Raw genomic sequence first — 14,612 nt, 5'->3', positions numbered from 1 at the left:
GAAGAAACATACCTGTTAACTTTAGGTTGAGTGCATTGACTGTTTTTTTTCTTGTCTCTATGAAATCTGAGGTGTGGACACGCAAGGGCAAGAAACCAACACACTTTGTGAGTGGATAGACCATGCAAGATTTCAATGTGTTTGCTTAAGTGTCAGTTCCAGATACAAAGCAATAAGTAGCTCTAAGAGGTTTATTCTGGACAATTCACAAAGTTTTGGACAATATTGCCTTTAACTGCTTTGGACCATTTCTTATAGATGTTTGGAAACTGGACCTTTGGAACAGTGGTGTTTACTGTGCTTGTATTCACAGTTACATTGAAGGTAAGTTATACTGTGTTTTATCCATTGAAACTTTCTTAGAGCTTGTTTTTTAATTGCTTGTTTTCTGATTTTCTAATTATATTGGTTTCTTTCTATGACCATGCATTGCCCTATTAGTTTAAATTGGTTTAAATACAGATTTTAAATAAGTTTACATACAAATCTTGCTATCTGTGCCTTCTTAACTGTGCTAAAAATTGAAAAATGTTTTTAGCTAATTCTGTGTAGGTCCTTCCCTTTTTTCAAAGGGTGTGATTTTATTTCATCTCCTTCTGGCTATTCTGTTGCTTCTAGATAGTCATAACACCGTATAATCTCATTTGTGTTGTGGGTTTGTTTGTTTGGTTTTTTCCCCGTTTGTTTTTTTGTTTTGTTTTGTTTTTTCAGCTTGCACTAGATACACACTATTGGACGTGGATAAATCACTTCATGATCTGGGGATCACTGGTATTCTACATTGTCTTTTCTCTGCTCTGGGGAGGAATTACTTGGTATGAACCCTAATATAAATTGCATTGTAAATGTTGTTTCAGAAACATAACATTTTGGTCCCAAACAGAAATAAAGTTAAATTTTGTGTAGTGCGGAACTCCCAATAGCAACCACATTTTAAACACATCAGTAATGGTAGTTAGAGTATGCTCAGCTCTTCTCTCACTGAATGTCTGCTAAAATATTCTTGCAGAAGAATATGAGAAGTATATCAGCCCTTAGGCTGCCACTGGGGGCCATCTCAGTAGTGTCAGCCAAAAGCGGCCCAAGGTCTGGTTCAGAGGGACCTGAGGCTGTCTGAGGCAAGATGTCCCAGGGTTGGCCATGTTGATGCAGCATGGTGCTGGACACCCACCCGCTTCACGGGCTTGTCTTGGAGGGAACCACCTGTAGCCGCCTAAACTAAAGCCAGGGAGTGGAACACACACTGCAGTTGTGTGGATGACCAGGAGCCCTGTGTTTGAGCTCATTGTTTGCCCCCTGATTTGGCAAAGTAGGTTTGCTGCAGATGTCTGAGCACCTTACTTGTTCTACTGTCAGTATGAAGCTTTTTAAGAATTAGTATCATATCTCCTGCACATAGCTGACTGAAAATGTTGTGGGGTTTTTCCTATTAAAAAACTCTGTGTACTTGAACCTAAAAACTTTGGAAAGGAGATTGAACTGAAAGATGTTCAAGTTCTTACTGTGCCTGAGTGCCATCAGGAACTTGAATTTGAGTTTCTCATCTGTAGAGCATGCCCAGTTACAAGGTTATCTTTTCTGCTGGAACTTTTCTACTTTGTATACCTAAGAAAACATTTTGAGGGACCAGAGAGAAAGCAGAGGCTGTCACGTGGCAATTAAATTGCCATTTAATTTGGATTAAGGATTTGTATTTCAAAGTGTCCTTTGGAGATGAGTAATGACCTGTCAACTCCTTGGATATTCAGTAGCCTCATTTTTTTCCATAAGATCAGAGCTCAGTTTCTTCAGCATCAGCATGAAAACAGTTTGCAGAAGTGACATTTTCCCCACTAATGTTTTCCAGCCAACCTCGCTATGTATTCCAGCTGTGACTATTTACACGCAGCAGTGTATTTTAACTTAGTTACCTTTTTAGAATGCAAAGACTTCTATCAAATTTAAGAAACTAGCAGGAAACTGCCCTACTGATAGGAGGGCTTTACACTGCAGTGTTACTACAAACTGCCTGTTGATATTTGATCTCAGTAAACATGGCCTCCGGTTCCCGTTACCGTACAGCATTTTAATGACCAGGCAGCTGCCGTGGAGACACGGGGAAACATGGAAGCAAAAGCAGTGAAAGTAGGGGCAGATAAAATGTGGTGAATAGGTTAGAGAGCTGTCAGAGATGCTTGGGGGGCGAGCTTGAGGAGTCGGTAGAACGGTGTGGTCAACGAGCATGTGATGGGAAAGAGGAGGAAAGTAATAGGTGAGACACTGAGAAGAAAGGTTGAAAATACCTGGGGCAAGATAAGGAGCAGGTGGAAGAGCATAAACGGGATAAGAATGTAAATTAATATTTGAAAAGGAGAGGCAGCTTGGGCAGGAGGACAGCATGGTATTTCCTGCAGCCTGGAAGACAAGAACAAGTCAACTCTCTCTAGTCAGTAAATGTTTAGATCTCCTTTTGAGAAGACTGGTATGGATGAAATCCCACAAACTGAGAAGTTGAACATGCAATATTTCATCAGTGTAATAACTTTTATATTTAACATTGTCAGTCTTTTGTGTATCGAAGTGTAATATCTGTTTATTTTTTCCTACTAGGCCTTTTCTCAATTATCAGAGGATGTATTATGTGTTCATGCAAATGCTGTCTAGTGGTCCTGCGTGGCTGGGTATAATTCTGCTTATAACTGTCAGCCTTCTTCCAGATGTTCTCAAGAAGGTCTTATGCAGACAGTTGTGGCCTACAGCAACAGAAAGAATCCAGGTAAAAGTGGTTTTCATTGTGAAATTAGTTTTTTGTATCACAAGCCTCTAATAATTACACCTCTTTAAGCTTAGAGACAGGATTAGAACAGAGGTTCCCCACCTAGCACTGGTTGTGTTATATACCAGCCACTTCAGAGCAGTGCGGTGAAAGACGCCATCTGTTATTTACATGGTGTCATTTACCTGAACCCTGGGGCAACCCCTGTGCCCTCCCTGCTGGCAACCACAGGGAAATCATCTGATGAGGATGGTGGGAGACAGATACAGGACTCAACATGATTCCTGATTTGAGGAGATAAGAAGGGTAAAAGAGGACTGGGATCTCCCTGAGGGTGGGTTGGAGGCACTTATATCGGCCTAGACAGCAGTTGTTCCTGCTGGTGTGGAGTATTCAGAGGCACTGCCCACACCCCTGAAGTAATTATCTTTCATACCAAGTCATTCTACTGCAGAAATGAAACTCTAATGTGGACAATTTAGCATTTACCATGCAAGCCGAATGTAGTTATCTGAAATGGAATACCAGCTAAAATAAGCTAAGCTCAAAATAAAACCAGTAGGAAGGCAGCACGTGATTCTATTGAAATCCCCTTTAAAGTAGGGATTTGCACAAGCAGTTGCAATCATATAGTAAGGGACTCTACAACTGCATGTGTGTTTGTTATTGAATAAATCTAGAATTTATACACTTAAATGTGATTAATATATAGCGTGTTGGTAAAGAATCAATAGTAAATTCATGCCGACATTCATATGCATGATCCGTGCAATATAGTGCTTCCTTAGCAAATTATTTTGTCCTGATGCTGTGCCCGTTACAGAAACACGTGTATTAAAGCTTATTCATGTTCTAATAATAATTTTTTCCTCTTTTATATTTTAACTTACATTTTGCCTGTTTTGAGACATTATCTCTACATAAATGTGCCTTGCTCTGCCAATGGGAAGAGTATTTTAAAAGCTATTGTCACCTCTCTTCTGATAAGCCCCAAAGGAGAAACTAAATACTTGCTCTTATGAGGCTGAAAGGGAAGTCAGGTTCTGTGGGACACATGGGAGTATTCTGGGGCCAAGAAACCATGCCAAATAGAACATTTTACCTGTACTTTTGACCCCAGCAAACTTTTACGTGTTGTACCCGTTAGAAAGTGAAGGACAGTGGGGGTGTTGAACCTGAAACTTAATGTTACTGCCCTTGCCCTTTTCAGCCCATCAACCACCACTGTTAGGTTAAAATAATGAGCTACCAGTAGCTGTGTGTGCAGGGATTAGTTAGCATTTTGGTGTTTATTTGAGAAGATACTTTGCATTAAGAGGAAAAGAATAAAGGAATTTTACTTCCCAGGAAAATAAAATTTCCCCTTTGGCAAAGGTAAAAAATTATTCTGCCATATCTGCCCCACTTCAGGACAGGAAAGAATAAAGAATGGCAGAAAAGCATTCCCAGGCAGATCAGCATTTAAGGTCTTTCTATTTTGATATCTTTAATAGCTGTCTCTTTGTCATATATGCTACTTGTGGAAGGAGTTGGTCTCAGTATATTAGTTCTGCTTGCTTAATTTAAAGTCTAAAGAAAGAGAATGTGGATGGGCTAATGCAAAGAAACAAGCTCACAAACAAAAGCCCTAAACAAAGGTGTTGCCACATTACTTACAGAGATTGTATGTTAGTGCTGGAAAATGAGTCAATGGTAAAGCAGACTTTGGGCTTAACACTGGCAATATTAGTTTTTTAACATTTAGTAGCAAATCTTTGCCTTTTAACCAGATATATCCTTTATGTTTCTTCTCCCCTCTCTTTGTTTCTTCCTGTCTTCCAATCCGCTTTGTCTAAATAACTGCTACCTTGCTTTAAACATAAATGATGTGCACGGTCACTTCCTACCATCTTCTGGGGAAATCAGACTAAACATCAGTGCCTTTCTGTTGAGCAGTCCACCATCTTTATGCTTTCTCAGACTTCGAGCAATCTAAGTTTCTAATGGAACAAAAGGTGACTTTTTTCTGCCTTTCTGCATGCTTGGCCATTTCATTCAAAGGACAGTAAAAAGGTTATCATCAGAAGTTATTTACTGTACTCATTATCTCCATTTCTGATTCACATCAGCTATATTTTGAAGAATACTTTTTAGTATAGCTTTTCTCTTTTTCTGTTGTTTATCTCAAGGATTCTGTGAATTGTTGTCACAGTCCATCACTATCGCAATCATTTCTGTCACTGTTGTTACTGAATTTTATACAATGTTTCTGTCTCAAGAATCTTGGATTCTTAGATCCCCATTTTAATCATTGGTCTGCCTGTAGGTGAATGCATGTCATGTTTGCATTTTACCTGAGTAAATGGAATAGTTGCCACACAAGGAAGTGATAATTCTGATTATGCTGTTGTTACTAGCGTAATACAGAAGATGTGGTACTGGAAGCCATTTAAGCCGTGTTTGGAATTTACGAATATATCTGCTCTGCTGTGATACAAGAAAATGCAACTTTTTAATTAATAAGTTGTTTCCAGTATGCATTTTGAAACTGAGCTTTCCTTATATTCCATTTTATGACATTCTGTGCTCTTTCTAGAGAGAAATCAGCTCAAGATCCAGAAGTATATGACATTTAATTTAGTGTAAAAGTAGAAGAAATGCTAGTAAATATTAGCCTCCCTACAGTCTACAAGAAAACTCCTTTTGACTTAATAACTCTGAGACTATTGGTTTCCATTACAGATTGTGTATCTTTATTTCTTAACTAGTTAAGATTAAAAAATAGATTTCCTCTTTCTTTCCCCCTTCAAAAATGTATAGTCAATTAAAATGACTGTAATTACATAAGTCACAGGGAATACACACAATTTTTTTTTCACTATTGAAAATTCTGCCTAAAATTGACTTTTAAGTGCCTTAGGATTGCCTTGAACTGAGCTTTTAACCAATTATTTTTAAACTTACTGCATTCCCATAAGTTATGTTACCTTCTTTGCAATAAAGGGCTTCTGGAACAGCTGACAGGATTAACATAGGACTAGCAGCCACCTCCCAGGTTACTCTATTAGTTCTCCTCAGGCAATGAGATCACATAAAACCTTTGAAGCAATTCTTACACTTCTGAGTTTTTCCAGTTACTTGAAAGTCACTCCTGTGTGTGGTGAGTGATTGTTTACCATCATCATCATTCAAGAAGTTTTTAAACATTCCAGATCTAATGCCGGTGTTTTTTGAGATCTTTTCAATGATGTATGTATATATATACACATATATATGCATATGTGTGTGTATACACATATATATGTACATACAAGTATATATATATGTGCATGTGTATATATACACACACTTATGAACTGTTGTCTTTCTTGGGCTAAAACATCAATTCTGCAAAAGCTTTGGAGGAATCTGTTATGTTTTGGTAATTTTAGTAAAAATCTGCTTGTGTCTGTCATATGTAATCCCAGTGACTCTTTGGCTCAATGAAACAAGCTGCATTTTGTGCTTTAACTGGAAAGCTGTGAGGTTTCTTTCAGCCTTTACCTTTAAAAACATATATTTCCGATCTACATTGTTTTATTTCCTTTTTTTTTTCATTCGTTCATTAATAGCAGAAGCTTGGCAGCTCTGTTATGGAAAATAGAAAGTCACTACCTCATTTTCATTTTTTTAAAATTATCACTTTGACAATGTTTCAGCAACCCCAAATGTTTTCTAGCTAAAATACCACGTGTTTTGATTCTGAGCTGTAAATAACTTCTGTGTTTTCATCCCTTTTTAAGAAATATTTTTCTTTTTCGCTTTGCTTCTGACTGGTGGTTTTTTACTTCCCTTTCACTTCAGTCACAAGATTGGCCCATCAGCCTCGTGATGAGATTTCTACCTTTTGCTGCGCTTGGGGAAAGCCAAAGTGGTACTTTTGTCTGGGGAAGCCTCTCTGGGGATTCATCATCCTCCTGTTCCTCAATGGGCTTAGCTGCTGCTGGACTGGCCTGGGCTTTTAGGAAACTGGTCACCACCAAACTGCTGCCTTTGTCGCGTGTCGGGCTCTGCTTCTATGGAAAACAAAGAAATGGATCTTGCTGTTGCAATATTTGAATCCCACGGGAGAAGTTACCTTGGGAACAGCCCTTCTCTCCCCGCGGTGTAGTGACTGGGCTGTAAGTTGGCCTTGGTTAGTGCTGGCCCTGCCACCTCCATGTGTAGCACTCCCCTCGGCATATGTACCCCTCGTTCTGGCGAGCAGGGAGGTGGGACGGCCGCTCCTTAGCTTGGAGTTGATTTGGCCTCATCGTATCACGGGGACCTCTGCCATTCAGTACAGGTTGTTGCCAGAGGGGCAGGACACGCAGCCCACAGTACTTAGTCATGATACAGTAAAGTGCTTCTGAAATTAAGTATTTTTAACAGAGTTTGAAATGGAATTAAAAGCATCCTCAGAGTGGCTTAAAGGATTAACATCAAGTTCAAGAAATAGAAACCTTGTTTTACACTGGATAACTTTTCCTTTTTAAATCTATCAGAAAATCTGTCACTTTTACAGGACTTTGCTACAACAGTTACATTTGTACCAAATGGTACAATTCATTCATGTTTCCCTCTTGTATGCAGCGAGAGTCTCACTGTTTTTCCTCATCCTTGCAGAAGTGTATGAGAAATAAAACAGCCCTAAATGCACTGGCGAACAGCGATGGGCCACTTCTTGAAGGAAATCTTTCAGCTTCCGAGCCATAATTAGATCAAAGCTAGGTAACAGTACTGTATGTGTTGCCAGTTTGGATTAATTTCTATTGGTGAACTGTGCTATTTGCAAATCAACTGTTTCCTCCAGAGTTTTTGATGTACCTTGTCAATATTGATACAAAATCATTATGTGTTACTTGGAGAACCTAGTTTTTGCAAAACATGTTCCATGTCACAGGTAAGATCTTTTTGTCTCAGACACTTATTTGTGGAAGGCAAAACAATGAATTAATATACCCATATTAAAGTCCTATAAATACATCGTGTTATGTGTAGGTGTTGTAAGACATCTATAAGAACCGCAGTCATTATTGCAGAGTGTAGTGACGTTACACCATGGTGTAGAATACATAAAGTCAGAAGTAATTCTCACACATTAGCAGTTTATCCATCATCTCTGATGCTCTTGAATACATATATAGACCAAATGCAGATGGTAAAACAGGAAGATGAGCATACAAAAGGAAGTGAGTTACTTGTGAATGGGACCTTGGGCCAGGAGACTGGGACTGTGTGTCTGACAGTATGTACCATAGCAACGTGTTCTGTGTGGACCAGCACATCGCTGCTTTGCTGCCTCGGGTCAAGAGAGGAGTGCAGTCGTCTTGCCAAATACCTGCAGCAGCAGTACGGGTGGTGAGCTCCTAAATCCTCCAAACATTAGGGCAGCAGAATGAAGTTCTCTGCTTTACTTCATGCCCTTGCCACACCACTGATGACACAAACAGGTATAAGTAAGGAGATAGAGTTTTTAGTGGTCTATTCCCACCTGGGTGCCCTATCTGCTCCAGTCCTTTCATGCTCTCCTGACCCCAAAAGCAGCATGTGAGGAATTAAATGAAGGTGCAAAGTACTAAAATGTGAAGAGGACAAATGCAATGTAATGTGCTGGTGTGGGCTGTAGGGCTCAAAAGTAGTTAAAGGGTGCTTTTGATTTGCTTTTAATAACTGCTATCTTGAGTAGCTTCAGGCATGGCAGATTGAAAGCACTTGCCTTGGAGCTCTGTGTAGAAAAAGAATTATTTTATATTTAGAAATATATATGGTAACTAAAATACTTTCTAGCTGGAAGAACAGAAAAAATAGTTACCATACAGTGTAAGACTACTCCCTCTGAGTCTGCTCATCTGTTACCTGATTATCTACATTTTTCTATATTAATGTTGGTATTTGGTCTATATGTGTGTTTAAAAGAATCCAGGCCTCACTGTTAGTGAGCAGTTTGGTACAGTTTGCTGACTCTTCCAAGACTAACTGTTGTAAGAGAGCTTTCTGACTGCTCTTGGTTATACAAGAGTAAGCGTTTCAAGCTTATGATTGGCATGAAAACTGGAATATAAAATCTCAGTGAAACTCCTATAAGCTATATCATTAATATTTATTTTGTGATTTTGTCCCTTTTGCTATTGTGTTGACATTAACAGGGAAGGAAGAAGGGGATGATGAAGAATGGAGGATTAACTGGCTTATGTAGTATTCATGGAGAGAGTGATTACTAACATTGATTTGAGTCATGCTTAAATACATGTGTATCTTAACCGTCACATAAGCTCCATACCTTATACCTGGCCAATTCTGCCACAGTGTGGCATGATGATGTGGTACAGATAAATTTTAATGGACAGTTAGAGCAAGACAGTATTGAGATATGTAGTATAAGTTGCCTGTGTAGATACTACATGTAACCTATGCGCTTAAAGTCCAAAATCAGATACTGCTTAGAAGTACGAAGTGCGTGCATTATACCTCTAGAACTTTCCTCTGTTAGCACAAACTGACTGTAAAGAATTCCCTGGCTATGGAAGTACAGGGCAAAGTACTTGAATCTGTTCTGTCTTTAAATTCCCTGTAAGAAATGCTGACTAAAAAAGTTCAGAGAGAAAAGCATGTACCAGGAGAAATTGCAAAATGAAATAGGAACCTGATTTTAAACGATTCAACTTGAAAGCAGTCCACCGTGTCCTCAACTATTTTCTAAAGAGCCCATTATCAGATTTAGGGATTGTATGTAAAACCATGCCTGGTTCTGTAGGTCTTAATATAAAACTAATCATGTTGAAAAGTGGTTGATTGCTCAGTGACATAAGGGGTTATACCTTTACATGAAACAAATAGCCAGAGTGGTGACCTAGTGAAAGGCATTATTATACCAAGGGCACAACTGCCCTATGAAAGAAAACAACTGTAGACTTCTAGTGTCAAAATCATGTATTTACTGTATATTTGTGTTTTGGTTTTGTTTTGTTTTGTTTTTTTCTTTTCCTTTGAACAGAATGCATCAAGGCACTGTCAGGAGCACATCTCAGAATTCACACCTCTTGCCTGTCTGAAAAGCCCAAGATACAGGAGCAGTGACTGCAGCCATTCCCCAGCAAGAAGGTCTAATTCTCGTTCTAAAAAAATGATGTTTACGCACTGGAGAGGCATTGATTATTCAGTACTTCCATCTGTTTTTGGCTATTCAAATAAGCAGGGCCGTTCCAGGGCAGGCTACCGCTACAGTGGGTCAGGTTTGGAAACGTCTGTTTGACAGAACACCAAGTCAAGCCTTTAAAAACTCTATTTTTGTTGATTTCTTTTTTCAGGAAACAAACATGTCACAGAAATATATTAAACTGTATGTGGCTTTTGCTGTCTGAGGTAATGTTCAGACAAACAGGATCAAGAGCTAGACGTATGAACCCTTCCAGGCCAATAGGCCTCTTTTTATGTTTTGAACTACTGGAGCAATGAACAATCTGCACAGTCTGGTACTGTGAGACTGGTAGCACTAAAAATTCTCTTCATGCTGTGTCAAGACTTGTGCATTTACTGCTTCTGTCATCTTTAGTCATTTTCTTTGTTACTTGAACTGTATAGTTTCAGTCAGTGACCTACATTTTGAGATCAACAGTTTTAATTTTCAGCCAGAAGCAATGACCTCAGTTATCTCCTATGAAAGTCTCCTAAAGCATATTTAACAAGTGCTGTTTCTGATTTTCCTCTATCCTTTTTCTTTCTTTGCTCTTTCTGTAGAACAAACTGGTGTTTCCTCTGTGCAGATCTGCTTTCAAGAAACACTCTCTAATGTTCACTTCCTTGTAAGTGGCCAAATCAGGGCTTTGTCTGGTTTTCAGTTAGTTTTCCCCCCTAGCAAGATAGGCAAAGCAATCCCTGTGTAGAGAGTGTACATGCTACATGAAGTCAAGTTGGCTGTTAAATAGGTGAATATCACTAATGTTATCTACTCAAAAACTGAATGTAAGCATTTTGCCTAAAAGGTCTTTGTGAATTTTTCAATGACGCAGGTTACCCGGTGTTCCTACTTCCTCACCCTGTGACTGTAAAATACACATAGCAGAAAGTTATGATATGTTAAGCTTTTTTTTGACACTTTTTTTTCCTTAAAAGAAGAAAAGCTGGTTTTCCAAATAAGCATCTTTCACTATCTGAATTCATCCTCTTAATTTTGATTTTTTTTGTGCTTGTGTCTCTGGTTAAATACTGGCTAATCAGCTTGGTAGGTGTATTACAAAGCACACAGCTGGTAACTTCTTCAAGCGAACCACGAGGTGGCATACGGCTGTTTACTAATAGTTGAACCGTAGTGGTGACAGGGAAACTAGTTTGCAAGGATTCTGTTTGAATTACTTTAAGAATGACAGCCAACTTGCACTTCTGTTTGCTGCGTTTATGTTACCTTGCACTAATTCAACTATTAGCTATGTCCTTGTCTTGTTTCTTTAGTCCAGTGTTTTATTTTGGGGTGCAAAAATATCTGAAGGAGCTATCTGATTTCAGTGAATTTTCAGCCTGGTGGTTAGAACTGGTTAGTAACTGTAGTCACTAATTACCTCTGGGAGGACATTAGCTAAAAATTTATTTCAATGTGAAAACAACATATTTGGAATCAGAGCTGCAGCCTTCATTGGAAGACCTGGCCAAGACATTGTTAGTTGTCTTTCAAATGGACTAGGGTGGCAGAGAAAAGTTATTTCCCTTTTCGTATTTAAAAAAAAACAAGCAAAAAAACCCCAAAAACCAGAGGCAAAATAGTTTACAAAGTAATTGACTTTTTAATAAAAGAACTTCCTAGGCAATGTTCCTCACAGTATTCTGAGTGATTTTTGCATTAAACAAGCAGTGAAATATTAAAATGCCCTCGGACGAGCGGAGATTGTGAAGTAAAATTTTCAGTATACCAAAGATAAGAGAATTTTAGAAAGTCTAAAGTTGAGCACCACAGATGAAGGTATTCTTACCATTTAGCATGTAGCACTTTTAAGTTTCAAAGAATGTCCTTATAGCAGTAACATTTTGAAATACATACATACGGGTGTGGGTGTGTGTACATATACTTGCCATTGCAGACTTGAATGTTGGTCAGTTAGAACCGTCCCCTACATAAAACACTGGTGTATATATTTTTAAAAAGTTAATATGGGTATAAATTTTATACCAGTAGCAGTGACAAATTTCTTGTGTGTAGTTAAAAGATTATTTGTAATGTATTTTTTAGAAATCTTAAAATTGCCTTTGCACTGAAATATTTTTCATACCGTAGCTATTTATAAATCTGTTTTAGGCATACATTTGTTAACACACCATTTCTATTTTTTTTAAGTATATGTTTTGAAGGCTTTTTTTATACCTATGAGTTTTGGCCACTTAAATTTAGCTTAGAGTGGAGTTGTGGCTGAATGTTAAAATTCTAATGAATGTCAAATTAGAAATATAGGTCTATTGCTCTGTCAGTCTCACCCAAACTACTGATGTTTTGTTGGTATTTGTGACAGCAGCGATTAGAATGCTATACTTTCAGTGCTATATTTTTACTGCTAGGTTTTTACTCTATAAAGCCTCCTGCTTTTTTACTTTTCCGAGTTCCATCTTTTAGCCTTAAATAAGGAGATTTTTGCTTGATGTTTTTGAAAATGCTGCATTCCTGTTCTGCCTACTAACAAAGCAGTTCATTGCAAACTTCATGTAGCCTTGCACTTAGAAATTACTGTCAACATTATTCAGGCTGAAACACCTGTGTAAGTGCTTGAGAAATTTTAGTTGAACATCTCATTGTTTGGAGGAGAAAGAATGCTTGAATTTAAGTGGAAGTTTCTGCTTTGATTTAGCAATACTTTTACCTTTAAAAGTTGGTACTGTTTGTTCAAATTGGCTGTTTCATGGAAAAAAAACATAACATCAACTCAGTTTCACTCGATGTGCTTTTGCTTCAGTCCCTGTTACTATTGCCATGCAAACCTAGTCCACTGCAGCAGGTGTTAACTTGGAGTTCTGCTGCAAATGGATCAGACAATACAAAGATGAAGAAGTAGAAGTTAGATCACAATGAATTAGAATATTTTGGTATGGAGGGGACACTGAAAAGAGACAGATTTTTATGTACTAAAGAAAAAAAAAAAAAGAACAGGACAGGGACAAGTATAAAAATATCTGTAACTTCCTAACTTGCCTTGTTTAAATTGTTGCAGCTTTAACAGCATAGTGTCTCCATAACTGCTTCTATAAATGTCTTGAAACTGGTAAGCGCTAACCAAATGTACGTGAAGACTTTGAAAGTATTTTGAGCTTTCTGGCCACTGAAGTTCATATATTCCTGCAGTGGCTTGTGGCAAAAGATCTTTTTTGTTTTACCATGTACAATAATTGTTTGTTCAGCCACTTAATGTAAAAGCTTACAGTTTACTTTCTTGCTTGCATTAGCCTGTTTGTCTTGACCCATCTGGCTTGCAAATATAAAAGGAAAAAATCGCTGAATTGAGCAACTGCACTACTTTTCTTTTGGAAGCCAATGGGATCGTTGTGCTCATGCTACTGTCTCTGTTTAAAAGCTTTAATGGAAATTTGTGAAAGTATCATGAAAGTGTAAAAGTATGTGATTCTACTTTGCAAAATAATCTAAAAATCTGTTCATATAGCTTTAATTTTTTACCTTATGAAAATTCACAGAATTTTAATCTGCTTTGTCTCTGACGTAAGTTCTGTGCGATGTACACATTGCTTTTTGAATGTCATTTCACGATCTAATGTAAAGTAGAATCTGCGAAAGGTTCTGTGTGGGGGCTGGGGGTAGTTACCTGTGCATTAAACATTAAAGATGTCTGTAGTCATCAGCACCAAATACTGACACTTATTTTTAATTGTACAATTATAGGTGCATTTATTTGAAAATAAATCAGCCTTCCAATCTAATATTTAGATTTTCCTATACCACTTCATTTGTTTGATTTGAAAAGTCAGTGTGTGAATATGTTACTGTAAAGTTTCTTTTCAGTGCTATTTTTAACTCTAATTTCTGTAGATAACCAAATATAACTTGTTTATATTCAGTCACATTTTGGATCCGTATGTAGAATATAGAAGCAGGAGACATGAATCTGCTTGCAATAAATATAAACATTCAAGACCACCAGTTCAAGTTTGTTCACGAGTAATTAAAATAATTCTAGTATGAATAAGAGATGGTTTCATGTTAGTCGGTAATAAAATGTCAGTAGATAACAGAGAATGGAATGAGTGCTTGATTCTATTACTGAATCTGCTTTTAGTCACATTCATTTTCAGAGAATACGTAGCCAGCTAAAAAAGCAAGCTAACAAACCAGAAATTTGGATAAGGTTAGAACATGAACAGGGGGTGGGGTTTGGTGCAAAGCCAACAGGAATTGATACCCGGCCAGGAGAGCTTTGTTCCCCCTGCAAAGGTTGGGTAAGTGCTGAAGTTCTTTGCCAACTAAACTCGTAAGTTGCACATGAGAAGATCTGTATTTCCTTATGGTTCTGCTGCACGGGATACCCAGAGCTATGTCTCCTTTCTTTTGTAATGTTGGCAATTTAAAAAAAACTGAGTTAAAGGTAAAAATAATTTGCTTTGCCATCCAAATTGGTAGCAGTGTTTACAGATTCTTACAAAAGACACTGAGTGCACAGAAATAAAATACCATCATTTTCTTGCATTTATAGGACTTTCTGTCACTGCAAAACCATCACAGACTATATGGTGCATCGAGGCAGTCAGGCTGAAATGTCCTGGAAAGCCCCTGCAAAGCAGTTCAGAGCGGCAGCTCGGGTGCCGTCCTCTTCTACGCTGAAGCTATGTAGAATCCATAGGCACTTAGTTCGTATATCCATTTTGCACT

At 38.0% G+C, this 14,612-nt stretch overlaps 1 protein-coding gene across 4 annotated transcripts in view; it reads left to right on the top strand.

Annotated features, from left to right (window-relative positions):
- The window catches only part of ATP11A (ATPase phospholipid transporting 11A), a 130,265-nt gene extending 116,313 nt beyond the window's left edge, over positions 1-13,952 (top strand). Inside the window, exons 26-30 of one of the 4 annotated variants that reach the window (XM_065634438.1) lie at positions 259-324; positions 712-815; positions 2,590-2,755; positions 9,750-9,856; positions 10,493-13,952. In XM_065634438.1, the coding sequence (XP_065490510.1) occupies positions 259-324; positions 712-815; positions 2,590-2,755; positions 9,750-9,856; positions 10,493-10,544 (495 nt within the window). In that variant the 3' untranslated portion in view covers positions 10,545-13,952. Of the gene's footprint in view, positions 1-258; positions 325-711; positions 816-2,589; positions 2,756-4,660; positions 4,750-7,378; positions 7,484-9,749 lie in introns of all 4 variants that reach the window. The other 3 variants (XM_065634455.1, XM_065634447.1, XM_065634431.1) reach the window with 3 other exon arrangements.
- Positions 13,953-14,612: the final 660 nt, after the last annotated feature.

Source organism: Caloenas nicobarica, chromosome 1 (genome assembly GCF_036013445.1).
Source record: "Caloenas nicobarica isolate bCalNic1 chromosome 1, bCalNic1.hap1, whole genome shotgun sequence".
In the NCBI taxonomy this organism is placed as follows: Eukaryota; Metazoa; Chordata; class Aves; order Columbiformes; family Columbidae; genus Caloenas; species Caloenas nicobarica.
The sequence above is the reverse complement of the archived record's forward strand: the minus strand, read 5'-3'. Positions and strand labels throughout refer to the sequence as shown.